Source organism: Excalfactoria chinensis, chromosome 3, assembly GCF_039878825.1.
Source record: "Excalfactoria chinensis isolate bCotChi1 chromosome 3, bCotChi1.hap2, whole genome shotgun sequence".
NCBI classification, from domain to species: Eukaryota; Metazoa; Chordata; class Aves; order Galliformes; family Phasianidae; genus Excalfactoria; species Excalfactoria chinensis.
The window spans coordinates 68,929,215-68,956,922 of record NC_092827.1 but is presented as its reverse complement, the minus strand read 5'-3'; the positions used below and the strand labels follow the sequence as shown (position 1 = coordinate 68,956,922).

At 37.9% G+C, this 27,708-nt stretch overlaps 2 protein-coding genes across 2 annotated transcripts in view; one reads left to right on the top strand and one right to left on the bottom strand.

Moving 5' to 3' along the window:
- TARBP1 (tRNA guanosine 2 -O-methyltransferase TARBP1) overlaps nt 1-26,143 on the top strand; it is a 29,425-nt gene extending 3,282 nt beyond the window's left edge. The window contains exons 4-30 of the mRNA XM_072332170.1: nt 194-342; nt 861-913; nt 1,473-1,570; nt 2,198-2,333; nt 3,227-3,323; nt 4,450-4,539; nt 5,634-5,772; nt 7,299-7,395; nt 7,690-7,865; nt 10,134-10,231; nt 10,930-11,091; nt 12,188-12,381; nt 13,106-13,364; nt 13,446-13,634; nt 16,432-16,631; nt 16,770-16,841; nt 17,701-17,821; nt 18,928-19,038; nt 20,172-20,321; nt 20,861-20,947; nt 21,695-21,891; nt 22,255-22,336; nt 22,850-23,021; nt 23,264-23,455; nt 24,166-24,290; nt 24,963-25,099; nt 25,775-26,143. Of these exons, the coding sequence (XP_072188271.1) occupies nt 194-342; nt 861-913; nt 1,473-1,570; nt 2,198-2,333; nt 3,227-3,323; nt 4,450-4,539; nt 5,634-5,772; nt 7,299-7,395; nt 7,690-7,865; nt 10,134-10,231; nt 10,930-11,091; nt 12,188-12,381; nt 13,106-13,364; nt 13,446-13,634; nt 16,432-16,631; nt 16,770-16,841; nt 17,701-17,821; nt 18,928-19,038; nt 20,172-20,321; nt 20,861-20,947; nt 21,695-21,891; nt 22,255-22,336; nt 22,850-23,021; nt 23,264-23,455; nt 24,166-24,290; nt 24,963-25,099; nt 25,775-25,940 (3,749 nt within the window). The 3' untranslated portion in view covers nt 25,941-26,143. The remainder of the gene's footprint in view (nt 1-193; nt 343-860; nt 914-1,472; nt 1,571-2,197; nt 2,334-3,226; nt 3,324-4,449; nt 4,540-5,633; nt 5,773-7,298; nt 7,396-7,689; nt 7,866-10,133; nt 10,232-10,929; nt 11,092-12,187; nt 12,382-13,105; nt 13,365-13,445; nt 13,635-16,431; nt 16,632-16,769; nt 16,842-17,700; nt 17,822-18,927; nt 19,039-20,171; nt 20,322-20,860; nt 20,948-21,694; nt 21,892-22,254; nt 22,337-22,849; nt 23,022-23,263; nt 23,456-24,165; nt 24,291-24,962; nt 25,100-25,774) is intronic.
- Nucleotides 26,144-26,683: 540 nt separating this feature from the next.
- On the bottom strand, nt 26,684-27,636 carry COA6 (cytochrome c oxidase assembly factor 6). The gene is made up of 2 exons (XM_072332171.1): nt 27,430-27,636; nt 26,684-27,151 (listed from the first exon to the last, which is right to left on the bottom strand). Exons 1-2 carry the CDS (start codon nt 27,571-27,573, stop codon nt 27,056-27,058), a joined length of 240 nt encoding a protein of 79 aa, XP_072188272.1. The 5' UTR covers nt 27,574-27,636; the 3' UTR covers nt 26,684-27,055.
- Nucleotides 27,637-27,708: the final 72 nt, after the last annotated feature.

The window sequence follows — 27,708 nt, the reverse complement described above, 5'->3', positions numbered from 1 at the left end:
GATGAGGGATTTAATTGGGCATTTTTATAGATCTAATAGCTGTAATGGTCTTTTTGAAATCTGTTGCATGTTATCCAGAACATCAATGTCATGTATTTAATAGAGTTCCTTAAAATGTGGAGTTGTATATGGAGTGTGTTGGTGTGTCACTGTCATTTCTATGTTAATTTGGAAGAATTTGCTGTTGTAACAGGTTGTTGGCTGTTTCACCCATCGTGGCATATGTGCATTTATAAAAGAATGTTTGAGAGTGAGAATAAATCACTGACAAAAGAAGGAGTTCTTCATTTTTTGGAGCTTTATGAAACAAAGCATCTTCCAAATTCGCTTGGTTTTTCAGAGGTAAGAGGCTTGGTATTACTTGCCAGAACAAGCAGGTGTTCTAATTTGTGTTGTTACTGGTGTTGTAACACCAGTTGCATCAGTAGCTTTACAGTTAAATACATTCTGTATAAATACCCTCTTATGTAGCCATGTGAATGACAGCAGTATTTTTAATTGGTGTCAAACATAATATCACATGTTAAATGGCTCGGCTAGAGGGAAGTGCATTTTTATGTGCAGTCATTCATGTATCAAACTGATATTCTTTAAAGTTACCAATGCATTGAAACTCTTATTAGAAGTTAAATTAGCAGGAGAAGGACTGATGCTTCATATTTCCACAGACCCTGAACCTCTCCAAAATTATTGATCATTATTAATTGGCTGAACAGAATAAAAAGTGAACTTAGGTCTGTGTGCAGCACCTCCTAGCTAAGGATTCTGACTCTGTATCTACTTTTGAAATGAAGTAATCCTAGTTTGTCTCTACTGGTGCTTTGCAAGTCTACATTTAGCCACTGTTCTTCTTTTATCAGTTTGTTATTGGACCATTAATGGATGCCCTCTCAGAAAGTTCCCTTTATAGTAGGTAAGCCACTGATTATTAAATGCAGTGTTTATTGGAATTGTCCTAATAATTCTCATTTCAGCATGTTAGCAAAATCTTGGATAAAGAAAAACACTTATATAAATAAATGGTGTTTACTAAACTCATGGGTAAAGAAATTCTCCGGAAGGATGGGTGGCTGTAAGCTGAAGCAGGTTCACATAGCATACCGCATGTACAGGCACAACATTGAATCCATGGTGCCGTTTCTTAATGTGTGCTTAACACAGGGTGATCCCAGCTTGAGTAACGAGGGGCTGTGCTTGAATGCTTGTGTGTGCTGATACCCTACTATGTGCTTGGAGGTGGCCAGGGAGATTGGCATTTTGGTGACCTTCTTCATCCTCTCTGTATTTGCCAGATGCGGTTGAAACACTGGGTGAAGTGGAGGGAGCAGGGTGGCGCACTCCATCTCAGTGGCCTATTGGAATGGTCTCTGCTGTGAATTTACCTCTGAGCTGTATTTTATTTTTGTTTAGGGTCAGTCCTACTTGTAGCTGCTAGCATGACAGTTGTGTATTTCCTATTTAAAACCCAACAGGACACCGGGTCAGCTAATGGGAGCCTGTCCTTCTTTGGGAATGAAGCTGCAGAAGTTTTTGGCTACTTATCTGATGCTTCTTCCTGAAGAAGAAAAAGGTATGTTTCAATTTTTTTTTCCTTTTAAATAAAGAAGTCTAATTAAAACTACAGACCCATTTTCCATATCCCACATGTGTATTTCCCATGGTTTTTCCATATTACTTGAGGGGAAAAAAGTAATAGTTCTCATTTTGACAGTGGAGTTTCCAGGGCAGAGAGAATTCTTCAAAGATTTTGAAGGATGCTGCTGTAACAAACTACAGAATTGTTTTAAGGAGAACTGAAGCACACTTACTTCATTTTATTAAAACAAACATAAAAAAAACCAAACCCCAAACTTTAGTTGTGGAGATGAATAGCTTTTGCAGTTTGGATAATGCAATACTATTCAAAGAGATGTTTAGAACTGTGACGTTCTGTGGTGTGGGTTTTTGTCTTGTTAGGTTGAGTTATCATAACAAACTAACTGCCAGACCTTTCTGATCACAGTCTGTGTAGCGAGATGTTCAAAAGAACCAGAGTACTAAAGCCGAAGTTGAATAAGGATTCTTCCATTGTGGATCTAGATGCAGGAAGATTTCTGAGACACTGATGTTCTTTGTGTCCTTCTCATGTAAATGCATTTGGGAGCAGGAAATCACAGTTGATTTATTTTATTTGATTTTTATTTGATTTTATTTTAAGGTGGTTTCCTGTTAAAGTTTATTCAGAAGATGACAAATCGGCATTGGTGTGCTGTTCCCATCTTGTTTCTTTCTATGGCTCTAGCATACGTCCCTGCCTGTAAAGTACTGGGCACTGATGGACTTCATGCTTTAAGGTAAAACACATGCTGCGCTGTGTTCTTAGAGACTTCTTGTAAGAATATATATTGAACACCTAGAACCAGAATTTAATTCATCCCTTCTGGGATGATGTGGTTGTCCACGAGGATGGAAAATTCTATCTCCTTTATGCATAATTCACAGAAGAATTTAATTGATGAACAAAGTATTCATATTGCAGTGTGTCTTAAAATAAAGATTAAAATCAGTGTTTTCAGACAATTGCCATCACTCTTTTTTTTTGGCATTGTTTTTCCTTAGATGTCTTTACTTCCTAACTGATACGTTCTTTTAATTACATTAAAACCTTGTTTAATGGTAGGTGAGGCTACATAAGGGCAGCCCATAAAACTGAAGTCCAAAAGACCTGTAAATAAAAGGTTAGCTAAAGTTCTTAGCACACACCTTGTTCTTATATCTACTGATGTTTGGTAAGTGCTTTTGTTCATTTTCAAGACCTGTTAAAAGTCAGCGATTACTCCAGTTTAAGTGAATGTAAACTTTGAAAGAAAATGTTATTTGTAGCCTAAGGAATACTGATTAGAAGTAATTTGCAAAGAACAAAGTAAAGACATATCTGCTGATGAGAGCAGCGGATTTCCTTCAGTTTCTTTCACTGCTAGTTTAAGAATTTGATGGCGTATTTATTTTCTACCTCCAACAGATAAATAAATGCAAACATTTAATTATCAGATTGAACTGATGTGACCACAGAGATTCTTTGTTTCAGGTTGCCCAAGTCAGACAGCGTCCAATGACTGTGTTGTACTGAGTAGAACGTGTTTGCTAAATGCGATCTCATATATTGAAAATAGTAATTAGCAAGAATAAGACTCTTGTGAACTTCTTCAGTGTTTTGTTGTACAGTGCACATTTTTTCTCTTTGCAGAGATGTCCTACAATGTACCATGATCACACATCAGATTCTGTTGCGTGGAGCTGCTCAGTGCTATCTTCTTCAAACAGCCATGCATTTGACAGATGTGGTGAGGGTTTGGTTTTGTTTTGTTTTTCTTCCTGATGTAGTAGAAACGCACCAATGCTTCTGTTGGATAAACAGAGTATTACAAAATACCTAGATAGAAAAGAGAACAATTGGTTTTACTAGACCCGCAGTTGTTTGTTTTTTATTAGCAACTACTTAAAAGTTGTAAAATCATTTGAGTTGGAAGGGATTTCTTTTAAAAGTCACCTTGTCCAACTCTCGTACAATGAACAGGGATACCTATAACTAGATTGGGTTGTTCAGAGTCCTGTCTGGCCTGACCTTGAATGTCTCTTGGGACATCCACCTCCTCTCTGGGCAGCCTGTTGCAGTGCTTCACTACTTTTAACATTAATAATAATAATAAAAAGTACTTAAATACAGATATGCCTCTGTTAATTTTAATTTTCATAAGATGAGGGCATTTTATTACATTTATTACTTGATATTTTCCTGTAGGATTTTCGTGCGCTAGTTATTAAACAGTACCCTATAATGACATATACTGTATAAACTATTATTTTAACCATTACATATGCTCATTTAGTTCCTGAATGCCTAAAAGAATAAAAGTATTAATATCAGAATGATAACACTGTTGTAAATGTTAAATGAGCAAGAATTTCATTCAGTAGACAGATTATTCATGTTTTGGTTGCTTATAACATGCTTGCTTAGATGTGTGGACTCTAAGCATTACCCTTCTGTTATGAGTTTCCATATTGAAGAGAATTGTTTTTTCTCAGAACTAGAGAAGTAGTGCTTATGAGTGACTGATTTATGTCATTCATTTAAAAGGTGTTAATAATGGATAGCATAGTTCTTTAGTCATTCATTAATTTTCAGGTAGATTTCAGGAAGATAGGTGTTGGAACAAGATAATCTATAAGGACCCTCCCAGCTCAAACCATTGTATGATTTTAATGCTTGGAGGAACTCAGTTATATTCCTTAATAAGGGTAAGGTTGGCCCCTATGAGCCAAAAATGAGTCTGTTCAATGGGGAGCAAAGATCACTTTCTTCTTTGGCAGCATTAGTCAGAAGAGAGCAACTTCCTGAATCATCAGTTAGATGTTACACATTGAGTAGCTGTCAACATAATATACAGTTTTCATTCATTGTTTCAGGAGAAGGTGTCTCTTCCAGAAGTTGCCAGCTTTCTTCTGTCCCTTAGGCCAGAGGAGTCCCTAAGGAGGGATACTGTGTTGTGGATGGAGGTGAGAACCAAAGCTACTTTTATGTTCACTGAACGCTTTTTAATACCTATAGAAATGCATGATAAGTATTGCACAAGCGGTAATTAAGCTAGTTAGCAACGTTTGCATTGGTTTATTCTGAGCTTTCTGTATGTGGGTTTTGCTTGAAAAATGATTTTTCTTTAATGCCATAGAAGGGTTAATGTTAACCATAGAAAAAAATATATATTCAGCAGATTCAAAACTAAGGAATTCTAAGCTGTATCATCACAGCTGTTGAAGGTAATAGGAGAGGAGAAGGTAACTTCTCTCTCCTCTGCAGAATTGAGGACTTCTGCATGAAGAAAAAAGTCTTTCTTGAGGCAGAGTGTTTTTTGAATTTCTTCAGAGTTTCTGTGTATCAAATGGTCTCGTATATCTAGTATATCTCATATATCTAGTACTGCAGTTTTTGCATGTAAGCATAGTGAAATGCAAATGCATATCAGAATCAGTTCTCAGCCTAGAAGTACTCCAAGAAGAAATCATTTTGTGTATAGGATATACCTGAAGCAACTTAATAAGTAGCCATAGCTTTGGCTGGTTGTGCAGAAGAAGGTTTTTGCAGTGTTGTTTTCTTATGTGTGCTGTACAATACATCCTATTCCATTGATTTATTTCTTATATATATATATATCTTTCTTATATATATGTGTGTGTGTGTGTATATATAATTTATATATGTATATATATAAATTTATATTTTATATATGTATATATAAATATATATATTGCACTGTTTATATATACATATAAACAGTGCAATTTTCATTAGATGACATTCAGAAGCCTCTTCTGGGATAAGGGGTTTTTACCAGTATTACTTAAATTTCAGAGTTGTTTTATTCCCTTATGTTAGGACCAATAATCTCCTCTTTTTAGTTGCTCTGAATGACTCTATTTCTGTGTGTGGATAGTAGCATGCTAAGCCTCTTGGTAGCTCCAGAGTATACCTCCTATGGTGTGGATTTGCTGATGTAACAGTTTGTTTCAGTGCTTTAACATACTGCTGTCATCTTGGTGATGTCAGCACAGAGTTGGCAGTGTTAAATAGCAACATACTGGTTTTAATTTAGCTTTGCAGTTGGCTGCAAGTGAATGACAGATGCTTTGGGAAGTCTGTGTGCTCTGATTTTGAGCATCAGGAGATATCATCACTATGTCTGTATGTGCGCAGTCTTGTGGGCGAGTACCTTAAGACACCTGCATCTGAAGGTAAGTTAAATATTAATATAGAATGGTTTGAGGATAATTAAAAAAAAAAAACAAAACACTTTGGTGTTTCTAGAAGAGTTATTAACTTATTTATATTGTACCTATCCAAATTCTACCAAAGATGTGGCACTTATTCTTAAATACTTTTTTCCTAGTCTAATTTTTTCATCATAAAAAATAGCCTTGCAATATTAATTGAAAATTAAGCCTTAATGCTCAGTTTATTGCTGTGGTGATGCTAGTCCATTAGATTTCTTCTGTAACTTTTCTGGGGATGCATGGAAATGCTAGACTATGGTGGCAGAGGAAAACACAAACAAATCTGGATCAATACCAGTCTGGTAGTCTTGAAAGAAAATCTGTAGCATTTGTCAACAAAGCTTTGTAAAATGACCTGATGTATTTATGGGGAGAGAATTGGCATGGTTATGCAGTTCATCGCACACCTTCCAGAAGCAGGTGAACTGTGATGCGTTTTTGCTAAGGAAGGTTCTTTGTATAGACATGCAGGTAAATTCAGAAGGGACTTCTTTCTTCACTACCGCAGTTTACTTTATTATAACTTCACTTTATAGTTTTCTTTCAGGTACATTGAAATGAGTATCAAATTTGACTGGTTTAGAATGCTGTCTAACTTTGTGTGGTACTCACTTCTTTGATACTTACCTGTAGAAGACACAAACGCTAGGTCAGGATTTGTGTATGATAAACAGCTTCAGAAGCTTTACACAGCCTAGGAAACATAGTGCCCAATCATAAGACAGTGAGACTGTAAAGAAACTTTGTTGATTAGTTTTCCAGGATAAACCCTTTACTAAAAGGTTTTAGCAGATCTTCTGTGCTGCCTGAAGTGTTTTAGGACTTTATCTGTATTATCTGTAATTCCGTGGCATGCTTTTTAAAAGGGGTGTTTGTTTTATCTTGATTTGATATGAATTTCAGTTTATAAGCAGCGATATGAAGGGGAGGGGTGGAAAGGAGAAGGGAAAGGGCTATATCCAGCTGCTTGAACTTAACCTCTGAAGTTTGTTTTGCTTTCTGAACTTCTGAAGCTAGAAACCCTGACACCACCTTAAGTTCTGTGTAGGAAATTATTTGTAAGTACAGTTAAGTGTTCAATAAGGAAAGCTCAGTTCAGCTTTTTAAAATCTCCTTCTAATATGGTAGTTCTGACTGTAGCTTCTTGCTAGTTAAAATAACAGCTGATGTTTCTGAGGAAGCATTACAAGATTGCATTCTTGTTTAACTTCACTGAATATGCGGTATTCTTTTTAAAAGCAATAGAGAAGTGTGTTGTGTGTCTGCTACTACAGTGTATTTTCTAAAATTGATTTTGGCATAGAGGCAAATGGGATCAACTTTTGTGAGGTGTAGAAAAGAAAACACTTGTGCTTGAGTTTGTATATAGAAAAAAGATGGCAGAAAATAATCTTGTTAACACTAGTTGCTGTTCTTTCAATAGTTTGTTAAATTAATGCAATGCTATTTTCTAAATGCTGTGGAAACCTTAAAATATCTTTGATCAGGAGAAAATTGCTTTATGCCTGACTGGTTTGAAGCTAAGCTTGTTGCAACAATGATTCTGTTGGCTGCTGATGTGGAACAGATGAGGAATAAATCCAGGTAAGTATGAACTACCTTGTCTTGCATTTCTCTCTCCTTTTTTGTTATCCCCTGACATTCAAAGGGTCTGATAGAAGTCTGATTAAATCAGGATGTTGTCCTTTTTTTCCCCGTGGACTTTGGGTCAGCTTGACAGTTTGTAGACCTTGTCCAACTGCAAACATACTGGGTATCATTTCCATAGATACTTAAGTGACACAGAAAACTACGGGCTATTTATTTCCATAAGTGACTTCAGCACTTAAGGCAGATACTCAGAAGAAGACTTTCTTTTTAATTTTTGTTTTTGTGTAGTGAAAAAAGCAACATAAAATGGATTGAACTAGAGGCTTTCTTGAACCCTCTTCTGGATGTCTTGATGAAACTTGGCAGTAATGCTTACATACCAACACTGAAAACAGATAAAAGCCTACAGCTTCTCTTGAAGTTATTGCAGACCCGTTCGTTAAAATGTTCCAAAACACAAGATGGTTAGTGATATCTTCAGTATACTGTGTCTTATATTAATTACAGTCTAACTAAAACTAAGGTACTTCATGTTTTAAGACTATTGCCAATTTAACACAAGCCTAGAAGTGGTAAATGGGAAAATCTGACATGTCCTTTATGAAATTAGGTGCAGTCCTACAGAGGTTCTTCTGAAGGTGTCCCAAGGACTGGGAATTGAGAATGTGGAACCTTTCTCAAAAAGCACTTGTTATCCATTAAATTGGATTTGCAGTTGTGGGTTCATTCTCCACATTTTACATGTTGCAAGTATCTGTAGGCCTGTTCTTCGCCAGTCTTTGAATTTCACAGATTGTTTAGACAGTTCAAAAATAAATGAGTATAGAAACCCAGCCTGGCCTGTTTAGTCACCCCATGTTCAGGTGGAGCCTTCCCTGAGCTCATGATTGTGCAGATACTTTTGCTTCGATTAACACTATTCAGACTGCAAAAGTTGGGAAGCCCCTGATTATTTCACATTATTTGGTGTGGTTTTGCTTGGCATGCTCAAATGACTTGATTTAATTTGGTCTTGGTTAAAAGCAGGAAGATGAAGTGGTGCTCCCTAAGCACAAGCGTGGTTGTTTGACTGTCCAGGAGGTTTGACCTGTGCTGCAAGCCGAGCATCTTAACTTGTAACTATGGAGTCCAGCAACTGTAGAGTCCCTACTGCTCCTCTTCATAAAGCTTTGTCAATTTGTAACCTGAGAGTGAGGAATTGCAATATAATTTTCAAAGTTTGGATGCTAAACTTGAACAGGACACATCTTGGTGTTTGTTTTCTTCCTCTCCAGATTATTCTTCAGTGTGTTATTTATAAAATGAAATACGAGATGATCTTTGGAGCAGTGCCCAAATACCTATACTCTAATATGGGGGAAAAAAATGATTTGGTATTTTGCATTCAGGCTTTGTCAAGATGTTTTAATGCAGACCTGAAGTAAATGTAAAACCTTCTTTTAAGTGCTTTATGCAGTCACTTTCCCTCCTTTCCCCACAGCCCTCCCCCCTTCTGCTTCTTCATAAATTTAGATGCCCAACTTAGTGTTTCATGTTCTGCTGCCAGAGTTCTTAAGCTATTGCAAGGCTGAGCATCATGGTGTTTGCCTCCTTTTGAATGCTCCCATAGATCCTTTTAAGTTGGACTTGTATTTTTGTGTTAAGGTTAACTAGGATTGCTTTCCCTGCATCATTTCCTACAATTCTGATGTTTTTCCATCTTGCACAGGAGAGCCAAGTATTAAGTCTTGTTTCTTGAGTTATGAACTGACTGTCTTGGGGGGTGGGATATAATGCTGCAGAATACAGAATGCTGCTAAGTTGATTAAAAACAAGGTGAGCAGTTCAGTCATGGGAACAGGAGAGAATGGGAGGGAAGAAAAAGGGGATTTTATAAGCTTGTAAAACAAAAATAATAACAAGTTGAATGTTTTTTGCTTAGGGATACTGTAATGGGGATAGACACATCCTGAAAGCAGCAGCATTCTTCCAGAGGTCTTGGTGTCTGTGCAGGCTTCATTACTTCTGCTGTTTGCTATTTCTTGTTTGTTAGTAGTGTTAGAAATCCACTGACAGTGAAATGGATTTTGTTGTATTAAATGTTTATCTCAAGAATTTCTGATTTTGATTGCAGAACAATTAATAACAACTTGAAACTTAAATCACACTTAGAAAAAAACGATGTTAATGATGTGACATTTAACCTGCTTGTTCTGTACACATAATGCATTAGAAATGCAGCCCAATAAGCTATTTTAATATAGAGCATTGAAGGTAAGCACAGCACTGATTTGGAACTCTAAACAATTTAAAAGCAAACAAAACCCATACCATTTTAACTCCTGTACATATTAGAAGGGGATAGCTGCATTTTTGTTACGGTAGATTGTTGTACATGCTAACTTTATTCCTTACTAAGGGGTAAGTTCACCAATAAGGTGGTGGTGCACAGGGGTGGAACCAGAATGAGTGTGCAATAAAAACTGGCAAATATCACTGTGGTCTTTGGGTTCGGTGTGGGTGTGTGTTTTTGGTTTTGTTACTTAATTCCTATTAAATCCAAAGAAAGGACATCACCTGGCTTCATTCTTGGGACTCTGGTGTGTGCCTACAGAGCTATGTTTAAGTGTTCTCAGGTATTTGAATACTTACTACTGTGTAATATCAGCGCTGTAACTTAAATCTGAATGGTGTCATTTCCTTAAGAAAGTGTGCTTCTTTGTGCTAACATATCTATTCTCCTTTGTACACAGATGAGGTATTGTCTTTTATCCGGAAATCTCTAGTAATGCCTGTGGAGAGTATTCTTGAATTTATACTGCGGCGGCTTACTACAAATGAGTTGAGTACGGTAAGTAATTATTTGGAGGCTTCCTTTGGTGTGGTTTTGCTTGGTAATTTGATTTACCAGCGTCTGAGCTTTCATACCAACTTTATTAATGCCTAAAAAGTCAATTTGCTTAAAAACAATTTTGGCTGAGGTGGAATTTGTGGAGGAATATATATAGAAAAATGAACAGGAGTGATAGTAGAAGTCAGAGTCACTTCTTGTGTTTGGTGAGATGAAAAAAAAGGTAAGTCTGTGAGAGAACAGTGCAGTATCGATAACACAAGTGCCCATTTCTGCAAAAACAAAGGACAGAAGCTTGCGGCTCCAGGCTGCTTTCAATTCATGCTTTTCATACTCTTCTGAGAAAGGGAAATGCGAAGGAAGAAGGAGAGGTTGACAGGCAGTCCCTGAAATGCAAGTGTGACAGAAGAAGGATAAGAGAAGTGGTATTGCGTCGAAGCAAGTGTTGGAGCTGAATCATAAGAATTTCAAAGTCTGAAAGATGGTGAAATTGCGAAGGTGCTACTGTTAAAACTAAAGGATTTTTTTTTGTTTGTTGTACAGTTCCTTGAGTTTAAAAATGATAATAAAGGAAAAGCTTTTCAGCTGCAGTGACTGCTGTCGTTTTCCTTCTGTAATCACTGTTGGCATTAGTTTTCTGCTTTCAGTTTGGTTCTTCCTCTTAATGCTTCAGTTTGCCTTTGTATCCTGTCTCATAGGTTGGTGACCTGGATCGTTGTGACCTATACTTAGCTTTAATTCCAGAGATTGTGAATTTGTGCTTGCAGCTCAGCTCAAAAAAGTTACCGACTGTCAAGAATTTCATCTCATCCCTGGCTAATGCCTCTATTCATAATTTTCGGGAGACAAATTCCACAGAGGTAATTCAGTATTACTTAGAGCAGTAAATACTGATACAAAGTAAATAAGACAGCAGTTACTGATTAACATAAGTACATGGAATTATAATCATATCTATAAGATGAAGTAATATGCCTGTGTATGCGTATACTTCCCAACACGTCTAAGTAGTTGGCAGCACAGTGTCAATAGAAAATATTTGTAACTGAGATTTTTATTAGGTTTATTTTCTTAAATTGCTTCTTAAAAAGAAAAAAAGTTGGTGCAACTTAATTGAAAACTGGAGTTCACTGTCATGGACTGTATGTATTCAAAAGCATTTTTCTTCAAATATGAGCTGTTTTTTCCTGGGAAGTTATATCTAAACAAAAATGCCTTTGGTATGTTGTAACATTAGCTTGAACACACAATGAAGAAGGTATTTTAGAGCCCAGCCTTGCTTTGACTTTTGTTGTGTTTCTTTGTCATGTAGCTGTATTTAATTAGGGTAATAGATCCAAAATGTATTTTCAAAAGGCAAAGAAGTCATTATTATCATTTAAAAGGAGAAGATGATTCTGCCCACCAAGTACTTGTTTTAATCTTTGCTATTTTCTGGGTTGAATGATTTATCAAGAACAGTTAATAGCGCAGTGAAAACATTGTAAGGTTTGGATTCGCCAGGTTTACTTCTCTAAGAAAGGACAGAACCTCTTTACTTTGGCTACATGAATTATAATACTCCATTAGTTTCAAAACAAACATTCTCTGATTCAGCCAGTGTTCAGTGGGGCCTCTACAACTTCTTTTGAATTCAATGAGAATTATATTGTCATGATGATACAGGACTTTTTCAGCTCAGGCTTATTTAAGTAGGGAAAAAAAAGATCCAATGTCGGTCAGTTCAGATGGGAAAATGTTTTCTGTCCTCTGGACAGCTGAAAGTATTTTGCAGATATTTAAACAACAATGAGCTTTTAATACTATTAGGAAACTATGTGCTTATTGACAATTTTTTTTCCTAAGACATTTTGTTTTCTTATCGTATGTATCAGCTGGTTGTTTGTGTTGTATTAGAGAAGAAATGGATACGTGTTTGATTGGTTTATTTGTTTGTTTTTAATTTGGTCTTATTAGGAGCTGAAGCTTAAGGAACAAATTAGAAAAGTAACTAGCATAGCCTCGCTCACAGTAGTTTGTGAGCTAGTGGATCAGAAACCTGAAGCACACCTTCAAGATCTGCCTTCTGTGGATGCTCTCAAGAGATTTACTGCCTTTTCCCGATTTAATGAAGTATTAAAGAAACCATCTTACATTGAAGAAAAAAGTGGGTAAGTCTGTGATGCAGGTTGAGAAATAGTCCAGAATAAGTTTGCTTAGAGGGTGGAGCAGTGATTAAGATGTTATTTTTTTATTTTTTTTTGTATTGTTTTTCTTTGATTACTTTGCACCAAAGTAAAAACGAAGAGTTCTGAGCACAAATATTCCCTTCAGTTGCTCTTCTGTCTTTGTTCTGTATCTAGAGCATTGAAACAGCCATAGTGTTTCAGGCCCAAAGTTCTCTAACACAGTTCAGTGCCGTTGAAGCACTTCACTTTTCTAGTACTATATAACCAGAGGTAGCTTTGAATGTTGCTGATACTTAGGCCACCTTACCTATCTGTACACTGCACAAAGCCATAGCATGTACGCAAATTAGTTTAAAAAGAAACTATTTACAGTTGGGAAAGGGAGGGAAGTCCAGAGCAAGCTGCAGGGTCAAAAAGCAAATACTTGAGGAAAATAAAAGTACAGAAAGCATGTGGTGATGTTTCCTCTGAATACTCTTTCAGGAGTTTATAACTAATGAGAAAACCTGAGCTCAGAACTGATTTTTCTGTGTTTAGGAAACTTTATTTTTGTATTTCTGTCAATGGTTTTGTCCAGTCTCCCGTTTAACCTGTGAAAAATTCAGTGTCTTAAGTATAGTAAGTACAGTAAAACTGTTCATAGTAGATAGGAACATACACAATGATTAAATACAACACGTTTTTAAGGAGGCTTTTTTTTTTGCAGTCTATGTGAGGAAACATCATCTCAGGGATGGGGAAGAATCGTTGCACGCTATGTACGTGATCAGTGGATTTGCCTGCGTTTTGTTTTAAATAAGTTTCCAATGTTGGCTCAAAAGTATGAAGAAGGAACTTTAGAACTGTCATTGTTAACCGCTGAAAGGTCAAGAGAAATTCTGGAGTCTGCATTGGAAGCCCTAACTATTCTTCCTTCAGACCAAGTTTTACCTGTGTTTGATTGCATGAAAGTCCTCGTTCCCAAGGTAAAAGATGAAACAACTGCGAGATACTATAAGGTGTGTTTGTTTTGTTAAATTTAACACGCTTTTTCCTTTTGTTCTCAGCTTCTGAACTCACTGGAGTCTCTCTGCATAGAAGCGTTCAATTTGGCTTGGAAAATCATATCCTCTCTGAGCAATACACAGCTAATATTTTGGTCCAATCTGAAAGCTTTTGTTCGCTTCGTCTTCGATAATGACGTTTTAGCCACTGCTGCAAGTGCTAAGGGCCAAGCATATGCCAAGATAAAAGAGGTCAGTTTAAGAACCCTTTTGTGAGAAATAAACATAAAATTTATCTGGATCTGAAAATGTGTTTTTTTACTTTTCACTTTCTCTTCAGCATTTATGGTGAGAGATATATATATATATATTCATTTTCTTAAAGAAACTGGTTTGATAGGAGATCAAGATCTGAGAATTAGGTTGAGGATGAACAAGTGGAACGTGAAGCAAAAAGCAGTGTTAGCTCTGTTGTGTGGGAAAGTGAAAAGAAACCTTCATGTTCAGTCTGCTTTTTCTCTTCCACTATTCAAGGTAACAGCAAACAGTTGGAGGGTATCTGCAGTGCAATACAAACAAAAGATCAGAGTGCATGTTTTTAAGGTATTGTTAGCTTTCGATGTTAGCCAGCTAGAGCAGTTTCAGAGTAAAGGCTTCTAAATGAAAGACTTTATGTATCTATTGTTTGTTCACGTAGCACAGAAAAAGAAAGCAGCGTTTCTCACATTTTTCAGATTTATGTTCACTAAAGCATAGGGTTTTTTTTTCGCTCTGTTTTATACTTGTGTTATGCACTTGCTCTGAACTTTTGTATTCAAGATTTGCCACCTGCCACCGACAGAAGCTGTTGTTATTCTGGGAAATTTTTCTAAGAGTCTTAAAGAAAATATTTCCTTAGATGGAAAATTGCAGCCCTTTAAAGCTTAAATAGATGCTATTAAATAAGGGATCTTTTAACTACTTAACTACTTTTTTGGTTTTTTTTAATACAGTGTTTATTTTTTTTCCCCTAAGTATCCGGGTGTAAGAAACAACAGAATAAACTCACCTTAGAATGGAATTTAACACCACCTTGTAGAACTGCTTCCATATTTTAGAAGACAAACAAAGAATTTTACTATTTTTATTTGGAAGATACATGTTTTTCTGTAGCTCAGAAGTCCTTCCCTTTGTCATGGTGGTTTTTATGTCATTTTGAGCCCCTGTATTCAGTACCGCGATGTTGATTCATCTTGGGAAGGCATAGAATATTTATTTCCTAAATAACACTTCATGTGGGTTTTTTGTTTCTTTTATTGCTTTTCCTCTGGCCATGAAAGTAATGTTTGTGCAGAGCAACAAGACATTTACCAGAGCATTAATACTTCATAAATTAGCTATCCATACATATGTATGCTTAGTATTGTTGTCTTTTGTTGCTTTTCACTTAGCACAGAAGTTACACTGGATCGGATTGCAGTTTTGCCTTGAACTGTGTCCTGATGTCAGACTCGTATTTGTAAACAATAAATAATGTATCAGTTCTATTTTCATCTCACTTTCTTGAAGTGAACATTGCTGTCATCTGTTTTAAGCAGCAAATAATGCTTTGCATTTGGAGCCTTAATGTGATCCCAAGCCAAAATAATGTGTGTACAAAGATAGGTAAATACCTGTAAGTTCTAGAAACTTGTTAGATCTGTCTTTTAATGATTATTTGGCAATTGTATGTGGCAACTGAGCTGCAGCTAGGTAACTTTTCTTTTTTGCTGTTTTTTTTTCTTTTTCTTTAATGTTAAGAATTACTGTCTTAAACTTCAGTGTATTTCAGACATTATGATTAAGTGAGGTTTATTTTGCCAGTGTTGAGACTTGAATCTCCATGACAGCTATTCCATTGTCTGCAGTGAGGCATACCACAGCTTCAGGTATTGGGAGGTAATGAAGATCTCCTGTAATCAGCAAAGGGGATCTGGTTGAGCCACCTTCTTGTTGCTTCCTAAGGAAGTAAAGATAAAGTTGCCAAGCAAATGTCTACTTACATATATTCTTATTCCATTCCTCAGCAGCCTTTTTCTTTGCCATTGACCATAGTGCAATGGCTATTTAGTTTTAGGTAAAGAGACAGGAAGAAAATGAAGTGCCTGATGCTGATTGACTACAGGAGTGTCATTTTGTCTGCCACGGTGCTTTGACTTTTCATAACGATTAGAGGCGGTGGTATGAAGGAATACTTTGGAGCCAAAAAGGAAGTATTGCTAAATATAATCCAGAAGGTCTTCCAAAGAGCTACCCAAAGCACTGTGGTTTTAGGCTTCATTTCTTCTTCTGCTTTTTTTTTATTATTATTTTTTCCTTTTACCTTATAATTACACAAATGTTAATTGTGCTAATGATCAGATTTCCTAAATTTCCTACATACAAGCATGAACTTCAACATGGTTGTAATCGTTATTAAAGGGAACTAGTGATGTGGATACATATAAGGAAAAAAACTACTGAATGTTTTTTTCTGACTTGCTTTGGAAGCACAGGCTTTGTGTACTCACTAAAGCAAGCTCAGCTGCATTTCTTGCATTTCCCAGGAGATTAATGAAAAGTCTGCTTAGGTTTGTATAACCATTTGTTTGGTTGTCTTTTTAACATAAGCATCTTGGGCCAGTTGTTACCCATTCACTTGTCAGTATAAACAGAACTGTAAATCAATTCAAGACAACATTAACCTAAGGGGATCTCAGGTGCAGGAGGGGCTCACACCTGCAGTAATAGGGTGACAGAATGGCTTAGGTTGGATCTTAAAGCTTCTGTGGACAGGGCAGCCCCTCTAACAGCTCAGGCTGCTGTGGGCCCCATTCAACCCTGTCTTGAGCACCTCCAGGAATGGGGCATCACAGCTTCTCTGGGTAGACTGTGCTGGTGCCTCATTGCCGTATGAGTATAGGATTTCTTCCTAACATCTAATCTGAATCTCCCTTCTTTTAGTTAAAAAATAAGTTAATACTGTAGTAGTTTATAGTAATACAAGCTTTTGTGGAAATTTGACTTTTAATCTTCATTTTCTTCTTTTCAGATAATACTCAAGCTCATAGATATGTCCACTACAAAAACTGGAGTCTTCAACGTAGTCCTTAGTCATTGTTGTCAATCATGGATACTTCCAACGTGTGATAACAGAGGTGCTGAGAGAAATGCTTTCTTAAATGCTGGGAATTACTGTGAACTTATCACTGAGGGCTGTGTCTTCGGAACTGTATTTAGAAGAGATCAAAGGTATAAAAACAATTAATCAGATCCACATACTTGATTATTTCTTCTAATTTTGTGCTCTTTGCTTTCTTTTAGCTTTTGAGAAGTTTATTTTCTAAGCTTTTCTGCAAACTTTATTGCTTTGTCTTTTTTTTTCTTCAGGCTTATCCAGGATGTGCATGCCTTCATAGAAAATCTTGGAGAAAAGTGTGCAGCAAACATTGTTACTGAGAGGTATGTATCTTACGGTGTTTAGTGTGGATTGTCTTAATTGATAGTGATGCTGATTACAGCATGAGGATAGATGGTAGTATATCTGTAGATTTAAATATAAGTAACAGGCAGTGATATCACATCACATTCGAATACCGAATATAGAAAATAAGTATTTTCAAGAAAATAATCTGTCAACCTGAAGGGGGCTGAAATAACTGTTTCCTTGTTTTTTACCTCAGAAAAGTTGTACATGAGGATGCAGATAGATTATCATACTGTGCTGATATGTAACTCGTTTTGGCAGACGTGGCAGTTAAACATAGGGTTTAATTAATGCAGCCACATTTGGAGCTCGTCTTCTCAGCATTGGTTGTAGGCACAGTACTTACCAAACCTTTTAATGAGACTGCTATTTGAAGAACATTGTTTCAAGCACTTATATGATATTAAAGCCCCATACACAGAAGCAGTGGCAAGTTAACTGGAAGTCATGTTTTCTTCATAAGCAATGATGGAAAGATCTCAGAGTTCTGGTTTGGGTTGTTTGCATCATCTGTCATGTCACTGTAGACAACACCACAGCCCTAAGATTACACATAAGAAATGGATTGCTTACTTTGTTTTGCTTTCTAGTTCCACTTCCTGGATTTCCCAACCTATTTGCAGTGTTTACAGTACATTTCAGAATTTGGCAGTCTATTTGGTGCTACCCAAATGACAAAATGCATCCATCTTAAAAGATGAGCTTTGATTTCTTGCGTAGCCCAGTTTTTCTCACATTTGTGAGCACTGTATGCATGCTGAGGATACTGTTTATATTTCCTACTTTAGAATTTATCTGAGCAAAACATATGACTTTTAAATTAATATCTTACAGTACAAACAGAGATGATCACTATGTACGGATTTGTGCTGTTAAATTTCTGTGCTTGCTGGATGGATCAAATATCTTGCATAAGAGCTTTATGGAAGACATTGTCATCAAACTACTTGAGAAAGTAAGTTTCGCCTTGCATGTAAATGTGGTGTTAATGGAACTACTGAAATGCTGAGTCCTTGCAGCTAAAAGGGCCTATTTGCAGTTGTTTGTATAGTCTCTATGAATGTGTCCTATAAGAATGGGGATGTTCTAGCTTCAATGAGTATTATCCAAATTGTAGCTGTTACTCCATGAAGAACATTCCTTTAGCCTGCATTTCAGAGTGCTTCATTTCACTTCAACAACTGCAAAGAACTTTTGGAATAGCGAGAAGGCCCTTATAAATCATATTAATGGAGAAGGTTAGGGTCTGATTTTCATTTGTTATAACTGCTTATGTACTGGCACTAGCGTAAAATCATTGGTAACTGACTACATAACCCATGCATTCTGGTAGTGTTTTATTCTACTTTTATCTGAAGAACAAGAAATTGGTGATCCTTTATTCATTCCCTGCAGTAGAGAGTAGCTGATAGTGTTGGTGTTATAAGAGCAAGTGGAAAACGTGACTTGAGCTTTAAAATAGATTTCATTTCTTTCTCAAATGTGAATGCTGAGCATGTAAACTAAAAAAATGCATTTCAACATTAATATGAGATTTGTAAAGCAAAATCAAATATCAGTTTCTGCCCCAGAACTGGAGCTGCAGTTACAGGCTCCTCTCTTACAATTACAGGCTATCGTGACCCCTTTTGAAATGTAGACTAAAGCAGAAATGCTTTAGTTTGTGTATTGATCTCTTAGCCTAGGATATTCACTTCTGGCTTCATGAAACTATGTGACAGTTTGAGTCTTAATTCCCCAGGTTATCCAGTGTTGGTTTAATTGTTCATATGCAATAGGTGCCGCCCCACATAAATCTTCATCTTTCTGTTCTGTGAAGATTCTCAGTACCGCACCTAACATTAATGCTCCTAACTAAAAACACAGAGTGGGACTGTCTGTTTCTTCTGCTTCCCATGAAAAAGACCCAAAATGTTATTTCTATGTTACTGAGGCTAATGTGTTTGTCCGAATCGTGTATAAAGCTTATACTAGCTGTTCAGTAGATGCTCTTTAAATACAGTTGAATATGTTTCAGTTTTAAAGGAAGGATATGTAATAATACTTTTACTTTACTCTCAGGATGAACTGGTGTCCAGAACTAGAACACGCTATTATGCAAACTCATTACAGCATAGAATTAAAAACCGGGTATGGCAAACACTCCTAGTTCTTCTTCCGAAGCTGGATCAGGTATTACTTTTCACTTTAAATTCTTTAAAATGTGTTTGTTTGGTTTTTTATTCTACTTTTGAGAAATACTGAATGCATTAATTTACAACAGAGTATAAAGGACACCTGATCTCTGTGGCTGACATATAAGTTTCATGTAATCTCACTCTGGGCCAATGCATTTTCGGAGGTCACTGAAACTTGAATCTTGCACTTGTGAAGATTGAAGGCTGGGTTGCTGAGCCTCGCTAGGGCTTTTTTGCTCATCATCTGATTTCAGGCTTTTCAGGAGAAATGCTACTACTTTGTGAAAATCCAGAGAACTCAGAAGTTCTAGTTTCACATAATGCATCCTCATAATAAAATGCTTGAAAAATAAATGTCATGAAGTCATGAAATATTGAGTGTCTCTGTGGGTGTTAGATATAGCTCTTAATTTTCAATGTGAATAGTGTTAGCGGGTGCTAAGGACATACTGTGGCAGCCTTGTGACTCATTCATTTTCTCCTATAGTGCTACTGTTGTCTTACAGTACAATAGTATCCATGAGTTTGGTCATTCTAGTAGTCTCCATGCACCAATTAAAAATATGAATGTTAAATATGCTTTGTGAGGAGTGTGTTCTTAAACAAAAACCAACCAAGCCTTCTTTTCCTCAGTTCTTCCATACGAGGAATAGAGCATGATGTGGTACGTGTTTCTAATGTGAGCACTGTTTAGCTTACCTGTGCTGTAGCAGAGCTTCTATAGCAATTTGCTGTCTGATCCCAGCCTTGTTTATAGCCTTTTGCCTGTGAGTATTACCCGTGTTAGTTAAATTGCATAATTTAACTAATTTCAGTGGAACAGGCCACCCAGGGGGGTTGTGGAGTCTCCTTCTCTGGAGATATTCAACACCTGCCTGGTCGCCTACCTGTGTGACCTGGTGTAGGGAACCTGCTTTGGCAGGGGGGTTGGACTCTATGATCTCTGGAGGTCCCTTCCAACACTTACGATTCTGTGTAATAAAGAAATTAGAAAATCCTACATTTATTTTTTTTTAGTTTGATTATCAAAAGTATTTCTAATATTATTATAGAGCTAGAAAAAAAAAATCTTATGGAAATTACTCTAACCATCTACTAAATGATTGTCTGTTGGTTTTTCTTCCTTAGAATTTCATGTGTGGAATCCTTGACAAAGTCTTTCAGGCTGGATTTGGTAACAATCAAGCATCTGTGAAGTACTTCATAGAATGGATTATTATCTTGAGTCTACATAAATATCCACAGTTCCTCAATAAGTTCTGGGACTGCTTTTGCTATGTAAGAAAGAACTTTGGCATTCACTTAAAGGAATTTGAACAAAAAAGCATGAAGTCTTGTTTTGGGCAGATTTTGCACATGGTACCCAAAAGTCAGGAAAGGATAAAGTGGGGAATGGACTCACTAGTGCTTCAGTTTTGTCTTTGGATACTTCTTGAAGTAATTACTCTTAAGATTTGATCTGTCAAAATAGTAAATAGCCTGTTCTAATGGTCTTGAATGTATATTAGTGTTGTGCATTTGAGGTGAGTAGGTAAACACACGCTTGCACCAACTCCACCACACAGGAAGATGTTGCTTAGGGAGCTCTGCGGAAGCTTTCATGTGTTTGTGAAAAGAAAACAGCATTAGGAAAGATGTGATTCTGATATGATGACTTAGTGTTTTAGTGAGCTTTGCCATGGAAGCAGTATTTTTATAAGTGTTGATATAAAACTATAGATACTGCAGCTGCAGAACCTGCTGTGAAAGCATGTACGTACACTTAATAAGAGGCGTACCTCCGTATCTCTTACCTGTTGAGTTCTTGTTTCCTTTAGGATGAAGAAAAGCTTAAAACAAGCATCTGTACGTTTTTATCAGTGTTCTCACATTTTGACACCATTCTTCAAAATACCCCGGAGAAGGTAAGGTTTATTGAAATGTTTATTCAGTTGCACTTACTGGAATGTGTGAAGTAAAACCCCTTTTTGTTGTCTTCAAAAATATTGTATTACTTCCTCCTCGGATAACCTTTGATATGGAAAATAACTCTTCAGGCTATGGCTGTAACATGCCGTTTAGCCAACATTTAGTAACAGTAAGTGTTTTGGATACACAGGGCCTTGATTACCTGTGAGTTCTTCTAGAACAGTTATTCCAGTTCAATTAAGCATGCGGTGGATGCACCTGGGTTTGTTTTTCCTTCTTCTTACTTAATTTGCATGAAATAAGATGCAGTTAGCCTGGAAGCGTAATGATAATCATGGAATTCATTAGAAATAGCTAGTCCACATTAGTTTTAGATTCTGTTTTATCTGGAAGCTTTGTTCTGTTTTAGAGGTCTTTTCCAACCTCGGTGATTCTGCAGTTCTGTACATTTGCGAGATAAGCTTCCTGGGCACTAGAAGTTCAGCAAGTTATGTGAGAGTTTCTGTATATGCAGAATAGTAATCTTTAAAGCAACCCAATGCATCTTCAAAACACACGTGGGTTTGTATGTTTGTACCATAGTGAACAGAAAGAAGGAAATTACGTATCTGCACATATAGATGCTGTCAAAGCTTTTGGATTGAAAGACTGTTTTCAGAGGAAAGAACCCAGTTTCTTGGGCCACTTACTGCTCGAAACAAAACATCAGGACTTAATGGAAATGAAAGTCTTTTGTTTTGTAGAAGCCAGTTGTGAAGAAAGCCCTCCTGATAGTTCTGCAGTGGTGTTTCAACCATAATTTCAGCGTCCGACTTTATGCACTGGTTGCGCTTAAAAAAATCTGGGCTATGTGCAGGATGTTGGATGTGGAAGAATTTGAAGCCCTGACACCAGTTATTGAATCGAGCCTTCAACAAGTGGAAAACATGCATGGTACAGGGTTAGTAACAGCTTTCTGACCTATGGCTTTTTATGCTATAATGGGCTCTGGTAACCAAAAGTCTCTCAGCTATAGGCTGTGGGCTAACATTCAGTTTCCTTGTGAGACGTAGATGAGATACTCTTTGTTTCTAGACTGACTTCTGTTAGAGTTTGGAGAGATGTTAGAGATCTTTCTTGAAATGTAAACCTATTTCTTGGGTGCTGTAGCTTTAAAATTGGCCCTTAACAGTTAAAACATTTATTTTCCATACAATATATAGTAATTACAATCAGTTTGCCCTTTCCCAATTTGACTACTAAGAAAATTCAATACGTTGCATTTGTTTTGTTGTGCATCATGCATTACTCTCTGCAACTGCAGGAATGCTAGAAGAAACTGGCAGCGAATCCAGGATCATTTCTTCTTTGCAACATTTCATCCACTTGAGGACTATAGTCTAGAGGCAAGTCTAAAAACCACCATTGTTATCATATTTGCATGGTTCCACAAGTATATTTTTAGCTCTCTCTGTATGTTGTAATGTAGGGGAAATAATGATCAACTGTTACTCATTTAAAAGTAACTTCACCTAATTTGTCATGGGTTTTACATTAAGAATACAGCTTAATTCTCTAGTTCTGTGCTAAAAGCCTGTGTCAGTTAGGAAAAGGTGAGCGTGACAAACATGCCCATCTGTGTGGGAGTTAATCACATTTTCTACTTGTGTCTGGACAAGTTCTGCTGCTGACTATAGACCTGAATCACATAGGAGTTATTAGAATTCTTGACACTTCTGTTCTTAGGAAAAATACAACAAAAACAACAAGCTGCTGAACTTCATTGTTAAATGTGAGTGGGATAGAGATCTGTAACGTACCAAGCATTATGATGTGCATTATAAATTTGCCCTGAGGTTAATTATCTGTTTTGCTTTCTTCGAGTGTTGCTGTGCTAATAATGCTGTGTTACATTGCAGACGATCTTTTATACTCTTCCACGCCTTTCAGAAGTTGCTGAGGACGAATGGATCCCCCTCTGTAAATTTGAGAGGTTCACTGACATTCCTTTGCCACCAGCATTTCAGTGGTATCATTCTCGAGCTGAACTTCTTGATCTAAAACCAAGTGATTGGTCTCAGCAAGACACAGGTAAACTACAGCTGGTGTATATTAAATGAAGTATTAGTTTGTGATGTAATAGCTGTAAATTTCTGTACTGAATCTGAACTTAGCATGCACACGATCCTTATGTTATCCCACTGTAGTAGTCTTGAATCTGTATGAGCAAAGGCTTGAATGTTGTCTACAGTATTACCGTGTATAAAATCTTTATTGAAGCACTAGCTTTACTACCACTTGCACGTCCATATGAGTGATGCTTGTTTTTGTAGGTTCAAGTTCAGTTGACACAGATGGCCAAACAGAGTGGACTGATGTTCAGAAAAAGATCATACCCTGGAAACACAGTACCCCTAGTTCAGACCTGGAAATGGTACTGCAGGACCGTGCTGCTAAGCTTGGTAAATCAAACAGCAGACTGATTGTGGTGGCATCACTTATTGATAAACCTACCAATTTAGGAGGTAAGCTTGAATGGATGATTTTCTACTTCTAGTGTAGAACTTGGAGCACAGGTGGCTAATAAGGATGAATGTGAAAGAGATAACATTCAGTATGTTGGTACTAGAAAATTAATGTAGTACTACCCAGAGAAAGAGATGATTATCCTGCAAAAACATAACAAAAGGAAATGTTAACTGTTTCAGGAGTATTCTGTAGCTTGTATTAGGAAATACAGTAATGCTGACACATAGCATGCCTTAATTAAGTAGGACTTCACTGTAAATCATGTGATTTGCAGCAATTTATTAGGTTGTGCTTGCTGTTCTCAGAAAAATAGGCCCACAAGCTGGTGCTGTCTGTGCTGCAGTGCAGCAATGTGCCGTTCTCCCAAGTCTTTTGTTTAACTGGTACTGGATTTAGAGCTTAAATGTGCTGTGCCATCTCTGTCTGTCCCCAACAAGGCTGTACAGTGAGCCGCTACAGTGTGATTAGCAGTGTAGAAGCACGTTGCCAGATGTAGAGCTCTTACAATTTTCATCTTTCTGCCTAGTTACTAAACATTTTCTTTCTGGTAAGGTAGAAAGAAAGGTATAACCTTTTGAAACAGATCTAGAAAGTACTGAAACTGATTTTTTTTCAGATTCTTTGTTCCTTCTTACTTGCTAAAATATCTTGGCTCAGCGTTTACACTGATTACTATACAAAAACGACATCAAATCTTCCCTTGCAGGTTTATGCCGTACAAGTGAAATATTTGGAGCATCTGCGCTAGTTGTTGGCAGCCTTCATTATGTGCAGGACAAGCAGTTCCAGCATCTGAGCGTTTCTGCAGAGCAGTGGCTCCCCCTTGTTGAGGTGAATGGAAACTGTTTAGCAGCTCAGAAGCTCAGCTGTAGCCTTCAACGCATCAAATACATAGTTCAGTCTCTTACTGTTTCCTCCTGCAAAAAAATGAGCCTTTTTATTTAACAAGCTCCTGCTGTCATTTCTGACGCTTAAAATAGAGTATTTTGAAGTGACCTTTGGGGTCACCCTCATAACAAAGAATCTGATAACTTTACATCACTGTAATTAAGTGGAGCAGCAGAATGTGATGTTTATTTATAAGAGTCGAACCGCACTTAATTTATCGAAGTCCATTACTCAGCCATTGAACTTGCCTGAAGCTAAACTGTGCTCAGCTTTTAGAGGTAGCTTAGAAAAATGAGGGATTCAAGATGGATCTTTAAGATTTGTGCAAAAACGTGGTTAAATAACAAACGTGCAGCCTTCACACAAAAGGGATTCTTCTGCATTCGAGTGAACTTGTTCAAGGCTTGTAGCTGTCAGAAGCATAGAAATTGAACTGCATTAATGGGGTAAATTTTTGTGACACTACGTGCCTTTTACCACTGAAGAACTTGGGTGATAAAACGCATTTGTGTATAAAAACTGGCCAGAGAAATTGCTTTTCTTTATTCGAAGTAACTCAGAAGCTTTACAAGTGGCACTACTTAAATGTTTGTGCATTTGCCTACTTTTGGACAGGTGAAACCCTCTCAGCTGGTTGATTATTTACAGCAGAAGAAAACAGAAGGCTACACTGCTATTGGTGTGGAGCAGACAGCCAAAAGTTACGATCTTACAGAATACTGCTTTCCAGAGAAGTCACTGTTATTGCTGGGGTAAGAACATGCGCCTTTTGTCAATCAGCCTTACTGTCCACTCAAATGCCCTTCTGTTACTTATAGTCTGGTCGTGTCAAAATCAAGTGTTATTGGTAAAGGTGGGATTGTAACTGGAAGTGAATCAGGAAACAGCAGAGAGTTTGGCTTTGCTTGCTATGGATGATATCTACAGGTATGTAGTTTGTCTTCAGAATGTAGTTCTCATCATCACCTTGTCCTCTTCTAATTAAAAGCATAGCTTTAGTTATTGAAAACCTTTGGTATCTTCTGATGTGCTTGTTCTGAAGAGGTGAAACACTGCAGGACACTGATGAGCTTGACATTCCCTCACACCGAGACCTCAGCACAAGTAGGCGGCTGAGTTACAGCTGCTTTCTGCAGTGTATGGATAGTTCAAAATGGAGGCAGGGAGGGAGTCCTAGTGCTGGGCATTCAGCTGTTGCTGACCCAGTGAAATGCAGATGAAATGCTCTATTGGTTTTCCTATATTCTAGCTTACTCAGGTTGCACATTCAGGTTTTCTGTTTCAGCGATACATCCCTGCTTCACAAAAAATAACAACTTCTGCTCATATTTAAGAGCTGTCAATTTTCCAAATAGTATTTAATCGCTATTGTGACCCTCACATCTGCTGTCTTCTCCCAGAAATAATCACTGTTTCTTCTTCACTAGGAACGAACATGAAGGAATCCCAGCAAACCTGATTCACCACCTGGACGTCTGTGTGGAAATTCCTCAGCAGGGGATTATTCGGTCACTCAATGTTCATGTCAGTGGAGCTCTGCTGATCTGGGAATACACAAGGCAACAAGTGATCAAGCACAAACAACAGAAATAACTGCCAAGAGTTTCGTGCCTTATAGTACATCTAGGTGGCTTCTTATGGTGCTACAGCATGGGGTTCCGAAGAGAAAGATACAACTCAGGGCAAATGAGGATTCTGACAATTTGCATGTTTCATTTTCGGCAGTTGAGAATGGTTTTTAAATGCCTTAATATTTGACCTCCCTAAATAAAACTGTTGCATTGGTAGTAAATCCCATTTATGTTGTATGTGGTGTGTAACGGTGCTATTTGGTGAACATCAACGTTTTTACTGGATTTCTTCTGCAGTCAAGATTGTGGCAGCCGTGCTTGGAACTCAGGCTGTGCCTTCTGATAACCGCAATCAATACTTCCTGTATGCGGAGTGAAGTGTTGAATGCCTCCAGCACCCAGAGAGGGGAGGGATATACATTGCACCTGATATGGGTGTATGGGTAATTTTTCATAGCGTAAGTAAATTCCAGTGCCTTTTGTGATCAAGCTTATTGTTTACTGGAATTGCTTCAGTGTAAGGTAATGATAAACACTAAATTACACAGAAAGCCGTAATGTGAGATAAATCATGGTCCTACTTAGAAGTGGACTGAAAGCTGACTTACAGCTTCTATGGATGGGATGCATGAGGTGTTTTAGATGGCTGCTGTTCTGTAAACTGTTATCGGCCTTAGGCTATATTTTCAAGTACTCTGAAATACCTGTACAGTGACAAATGTGAATGACATACTTACACATCACCACTTCCATCTGACAAGGAAGCAAAGTTGGAAAAGCTTTATTGGGGAGAGCTGATCCACTTCAGTAAAAAAAAGCACTTTTCCATGTTCTAAAAAGAACAATAAATGCTATCACAGAATCGTTTATTCTTGCAAACCATGATTGGAGTTACAAACTCTAAGCCTTGGGTGTGTGAACAGCCCTGCACTGTATTCCTTGGTCTCATACTCATGAAGAATCTGTCCATGACCATCTTTCAGCAGGCAGGTGAGGCCTTGCATTGCATTGCAGCAGCAGTCTGCATTTTAGAAGGATGGGTCACCAGTTCTTGAACTCCAGCAGTTGTGTTGCTTTCTGCTGCTCCTTCTGGCCACCGATCTATGCTGAGTAGCTGTACTTAAATAAACACAGTTCCTAAGACTTTCCAGCAGATTCTGGAGGATGAAACCCTTCGGATTCCAGCTTCTCTTTGTATTTTAAAAAATCCCTCCTTTTGTTGAAGTATTTAACCTGTTGAAAAAGGAAAAAAAGCTCATGAAGATGCTCAGAGGGCCGGAACACCTCTGCTATGAAGGCCGAGGGAGGCTGGCTCGTTCAGCTTGGAGAACAGGCAGCTCTGGGCAGAGCTCAGCGCGGCCTTCCACTCCTCGAGCGGAGCTTAGAAGCAGAAAACGGACCGACCTTTCAGGCGGGCACACAGTAAGAGGAGGCGGGGTTGCGGCCTGAAGCTAACAGCGGGGAGCAGCCCCCGGCCCGCGCTCCCTGCCCGCGCCGCCCGCTCTGCTCACCCACTGCTGCGGACACAGGGACTCGAAGGACCGTCTCAGCTTCTCGCACCGCGGCGCGTCCTCCGCGTGCTTGTCCAGGCACTGCCAGAACTCGTCGCGTGCCGCCCAGCACGCCTTCCTCTCCTCCATCGTCGGGGCCGCCATGATCCCAGCCGCGACGCGGCGGACTAGCGGCCCGGCCCGGCCCACACCGGCAGCGAAGGTCAGGAGCGCGGAAGTGGCGCAGCGCGCATGCGCCGGGTGACACGGGGAGGCGGGGCGGCGGGAAGGGCCTGAGGG

What these genes read in the sequence shown, in the direction of transcription:
- COA6 (XM_072332171.1), bottom strand. Translation starts at nt 27,573, where the DNA reads ATGGCGGCCCCGACGATGGAGGAGAGGAAGGCGTGCTGGGCGGCACGC. An exon ending in CCCTGTGTCCGCAGCAGTGG is followed by an intron (nt 27,152 to 27,429) that starts GTGAGCAGAGCG and finishes CTTTTTCAACAG; the next exon opens with GTTAAATACTTCAACAAAAG.